Source organism: Plectropomus leopardus, unplaced genomic scaffold (assembly GCF_008729295.1).
Source record: "Plectropomus leopardus isolate mb unplaced genomic scaffold, YSFRI_Pleo_2.0 unplaced_scaffold21534, whole genome shotgun sequence".
Lineage (NCBI taxonomy): Eukaryota > Metazoa > Chordata > Actinopteri > Perciformes > Serranidae > Plectropomus > Plectropomus leopardus.
The window spans coordinates 1-4,704 of NW_024623310.1; the positions used below are offsets into that span (position 1 = coordinate 1).

Genomic DNA, 4,704 nt, shown 5'->3' on the forward strand with positions numbered 1-4,704 from the left:
CACACACACACACTGAGCTGATCCAGAGTCAGCCAGAAAAATACTGACATATCTCAGTTATTAGAAAAATACGCCCAAACTTTAACACACACGTAGAAAAAAACAAGATATGAAGCTGCACAGCGTAAACACACAGTACAGTCGCTTAAATACTGTAAAACTGAAATCCTCGTACCAACCAAAGCTCAGTCCCTTTAACCGGCGCGCTGTGACGGAGAAAGGCCTGTCTCGATGCGACGCTCGCTGTTTGGCCTTTGGACGTATAAACCGCGTCGTTGGCGACCTGCTGGAGAAAACGTGAGTCAGCTGCTTCGATCGCACGATGTGAGCTCGGTGAAATTCTTCAGAATTCAATCATTCAGTTAAATTTACTGAAACCACGAGCGCCAAAGAAGACGATATTTCCGGCATGTTAAACAAAAGAGATGCAAAACAGACAAACGGCGGATTAGCAGATGTAGAAGACTATTTTCAAAGAAGCCGTGGAAAAATGTCCAGTGAAATATATTCATAATTATTTATTGAAAATCATTTTACAGAGTTATTTTAATTTTTAAGCTTTATGTCATTTCTCCCTGTTCTTTTTTGGGGGGGGTCTCTGGTTTATTCTGATTTATCTTTGTTTTCGTTTGTTTTTGTCGTAACTTCTGGGTCATTTCTTCTTTTATTACTCATCACTTTTTTCTGTGTTTTTGAAAAAAGGTTTCGAAGCGTTTGATAAATAATTTGATGGTATTTCCATCTTTTCTACGGAACAGTTTTGCGTGAAGAGAATCAAAAGCCCGTCCCGTATACACGCCTGTCCCAAATATAAGAGGTGAGGTCAGTGCTTTCAGCAGATACGACTGAAGCGTTCTGGTTTATCAGAGCTGCAGTAACTGCTGCACACGCTCGGTGACGTCTGGACCTCTGTGGCGCCTCCTTCAGGACGAAGACCGCCGTTTGGTGTTTGAGGATGAGGACAGCCGTCTCTTTGCTGGTTTGTGATGACCGTCAGACCTGTTGCGGTCTGAGAGCAGTTACGTAAAGACGGATCATGTTAAATGTCGTGTGTTTGCGTTCATCTGTCCAGCTGTTGTGTAACTCGACTTCTGTGGAAAAGCCTCAACATCTGGACGGTTTTTAGGCTGAAAGGTCCAAAACACTCGAGTCAGATTAAAGCCTCAGATTGCCAGTGGGATCAGGACTCATCAGGTTTTTACAGACTCATCTGCAGACTGACGCTTCTCACAGGAACTATTTTAACCCCGTCACACCTGGAACGTCATCAGTTTTCTTGTGCTGCATTTAGACACCTCTCATTAGCATTTTAACCTCAATAAAAAAAGAGAAAATGGGTTTGATTTCTTTCTAAACACAGAAAACATAATTAATTAACAACTTGGTGAGCATTAAAACAGAGCAGAAGGTGACATGGAAAAAATAAAAATAAGAGGAAAATGTTCAGAAAACTTTTACAACTCTAAGTTATATATTTAAAATTCTGTCGAAGAAAGAAAGGAGGAAATATTTTTGAGAACATTGTATTTTGGGCAATTTCTTGAGGTTATTTTCTTTTTTTTTGATGGCATCTTTTTATATGTATTTTTCTATTTTCTTTTTGTTTCCCATTTTTCTGCAGTATTCTTGTAATGTCTTACCAACTTTCTGCTAATTTTTGGGCCTTTCTTTCTTAACGCAGGGAAAGCATAAATAGCAGCGTGGCAAGAATTATCCTGTAAACTGAAACATTTCCAAGGTGACATGGAAATAATACAAATGAGAGAAAAATGTCCAGAAAATTACATTTATGATTCTTTTAATATATTTAAAATTATGTTACAGAAAGAAGGGGGGCGGGAAATAATTTTGATAAGAAAGAACTTTTTTTTTTTTCTGCGGTTCTTTGGTGCATGAAACCCGCAGAGACGACGTGCTTTTAGTCGTCCGTCATCTGAACGTCCTGTTTTCCTTCAGGAACCTGCTGGGAGAGAATCCCACCGACAAGCTGGACATCAAGATGAACCCTGACGGCAGCGGACAGCTCTACGTCCCCGGACTGACCGAGTTCACCGTCCAGAGCCCCGAGGACATCAACAGGGTGAGGACTTCCTGCCGCGCTCGTCCTTTCAGTGTAAAACACGTCCCGTCAGCTCAGCTGCCGCTCTCTGGTCGCTGTCTGCAAATTTAACCTGATAAGTTACTGGAAAGTTAATTTTTGGTCATGAAAAGTGTTTGTTTTTATTCTGGAGCTTAAAAATTCATAAAAGAGCTCATAAGAGTTCTTAACATATTTTTTTCTTCACTATTTGAGAGAAACAATTAGTCAATTAATTGATTTATTCAAAAACCAGAAAACAAATTGGTAGATATATTGTTCATCTGTGTGTTGTTTAAGGATTATTTTTTATGCAAAATGCTAAAATATATCTGGTTCCAGCTTTTGAAATGTAAAGATTGTATGGTTTTCTTTATTTTATATGATATGAGCTGAATCTCTGAGTGTTTAAATCTTCGTTATATCAAAAATACATAAATATTACAGACATAAATATTTCAATTTGCACTCTTTAGTGGATTTTTTTTTGTTTTCTGTCATTTTAGAGACTGAAGGGTTAATCAAAAACCATAATGAAGATGAATTGATAAGTGTGCGTGTGTGTGCGTGTGTGTCTGTCTGTCCTCAGGTGTTTGAGCTGGGTCACATGAACAGAGCGACAGCCTGCACGAACCTGAACGAACACAGCTCTCGCTCCCACGCTCTGCTCATCATCACCGTGTCCGGATTCAACTCTGCGACAGGAAACCGCACACAAGGTACACACACACACACACACACACACACACACACACACACACACGACTCCCAATCTGTTTGTCGCTGCTCTCACTTTCAGTAACAGTTCAAACAAACTTACTTTTTGCCATCTCAGTAGTATTTTCTGTAACTCAGCAACCAACCGCAGAGCAAACAATCTGCATCATGTTTACATCAGCTGAGTGTGTGCGTGTGTGTGTGTATGTGTGTGTGTGTGTGTGTGTGTGAGAATGTGTGAGAATGTGTGAGTGTGTGTAAGTGTATGTGCATGTGTGTGTAAGTGTGTGTGTGTGTGTGTGTGTGAATGGTTATATGATATGCGAAAATGCCAGAACACTACAAAGATAGTTTTTGTTGTCAAACTTTTCTGAATAAAAGACATATTAGTGCGGATGTAGTCTTTCAGAATGAAACACGTTTTCTTGTCAGGTTTCAGTACAAGTTTGAAGTTTTGCAGAGACGTCTGAAATCCGTTGACGGCAGATTGTAATCCGGACGAGGCCTGAGTCAGAGGAGAGCATTTCACGTATAAGATTGTATCATCTGCATAAAAGTGGATATTTTAAAGCCACATTTAGATGAGAGTGTAACTTTGTAATGACACACCATAGAAGAAGGCCACGCGCCTGCGTGAAGTGAGGCCGTGATGTCACCGTTCTCACAGGATCATCGCCAGTTTCCACGACGACAGTTTTTTTCAAAAGATTACAATCAAATGCACATTACAAATTTGGTTTCAAAACTTTGCATTTTCAGGCCCCGAAAACACAGTGTTGTGTGAACAAAAGATCAAACCGCGACAAAAGTTTTGTTTTATGCAAGAACCGTTGCCATGGAAACAGCTCCTAAATCTGTGTTGGAGGTGATTATACGGTTACTGTAGAGAGTAAACAGTGAAGGACCCAGTACAGAACCCTGTGGTACCCCCTGAGTTCAGAGCAAAGGTGATCTGCACTGGTGGCCTCAAAACAACCTTCTTCACATGATCATCAAACAAACACAGTTTCATTTTTTTGGTCAAATTCAGCCGTCACCAGCGTGGGAAACCTTAGAAAGGTCAAAAAATGCCTTTAATGATGTGACCTTATCCGAGTGTGTTTCGGTTACAGGTAAGCTGAACCTGGTGGACCTGGCGGGCTCAGAGAGGATCGGTAAGTCGGGGGCGGAGGGCAGTCGCCTCAGAGAAGCTCAGTGCATCAACAAATCTCTGTCGGCGCTCGGCGACGTCATCAACGCGCTGCGCAGCAAACACTCCCACGTCCCGTTCAGGAACTCGCGGCTCACCTACCTGCTGCAGGACTCTCTGAACGGAGACAGCAAGACGCTCATGATGGTGCAGGTGAGACCAGGAGCAGGTTTTCACGGCTGATTCTGGAGAACTCAGATCCACAAAGCGTCTCGCTGGTTGATTTTTTGTAACACCTGATTCACGAGTTAACTTGTGTTGTGGTCAAACAGGCTGAAGTGTCCAAAGAAAGACATTTTTTCTCTCTGAGGCAGAAGAATGAATGAATCACGTCTGTTTATTTTGGGACCTCCGTGTTGTGTTCAGGTGTCTCCGCTGGCCGCTAACATGAGCGAGTCGGTCTGCTCGCTGAAGTTCGCTCAGCGTGTTCGGAGCGTCGAGCTGAGCTCGTCGTCCTCCAGGAGACACGAGAACTCGTCCACCTCGTCCTCGCCCACCCACGACAGCGTCGAGGTAACGGAGACCGACGGGGTTAATTACATCACAAACGCACGTGTATCACTTTTCCATGTTTGACTCTTGCAGCTGATTCAGTCAACAAAGTGAAAACCTGAAGTTTAATATGTTACATTAAAGTGTTTATACAATTTTAAACAGTTTAAGACACAAATGAAAGAATGTTTTTAGTTAAACTCATTTATCATATTGCCGTATATTTCAT

General features: G+C 41.8%; 1 protein-coding gene across 1 annotated transcript; it reads left to right on the forward strand.

Annotated features, from left to right (window-relative positions):
• Window positions 1-184: 184 nt before the first annotated feature.
• Window positions 185-4,496, forward strand: LOC121965751 (kinesin-like protein KIFC3; the record flags this gene model as incomplete). Its single annotated transcript, XM_042515876.1, has 5 exons — window positions 185-297; window positions 1,957-2,080; window positions 2,667-2,796; window positions 3,907-4,136; window positions 4,350-4,496. Coding segments are annotated over 5 exons (744 nt in total), but the record flags the coding sequence as incomplete, so codon positions are not given.
• Window positions 4,497-4,704: the final 208 nt, after the last annotated feature.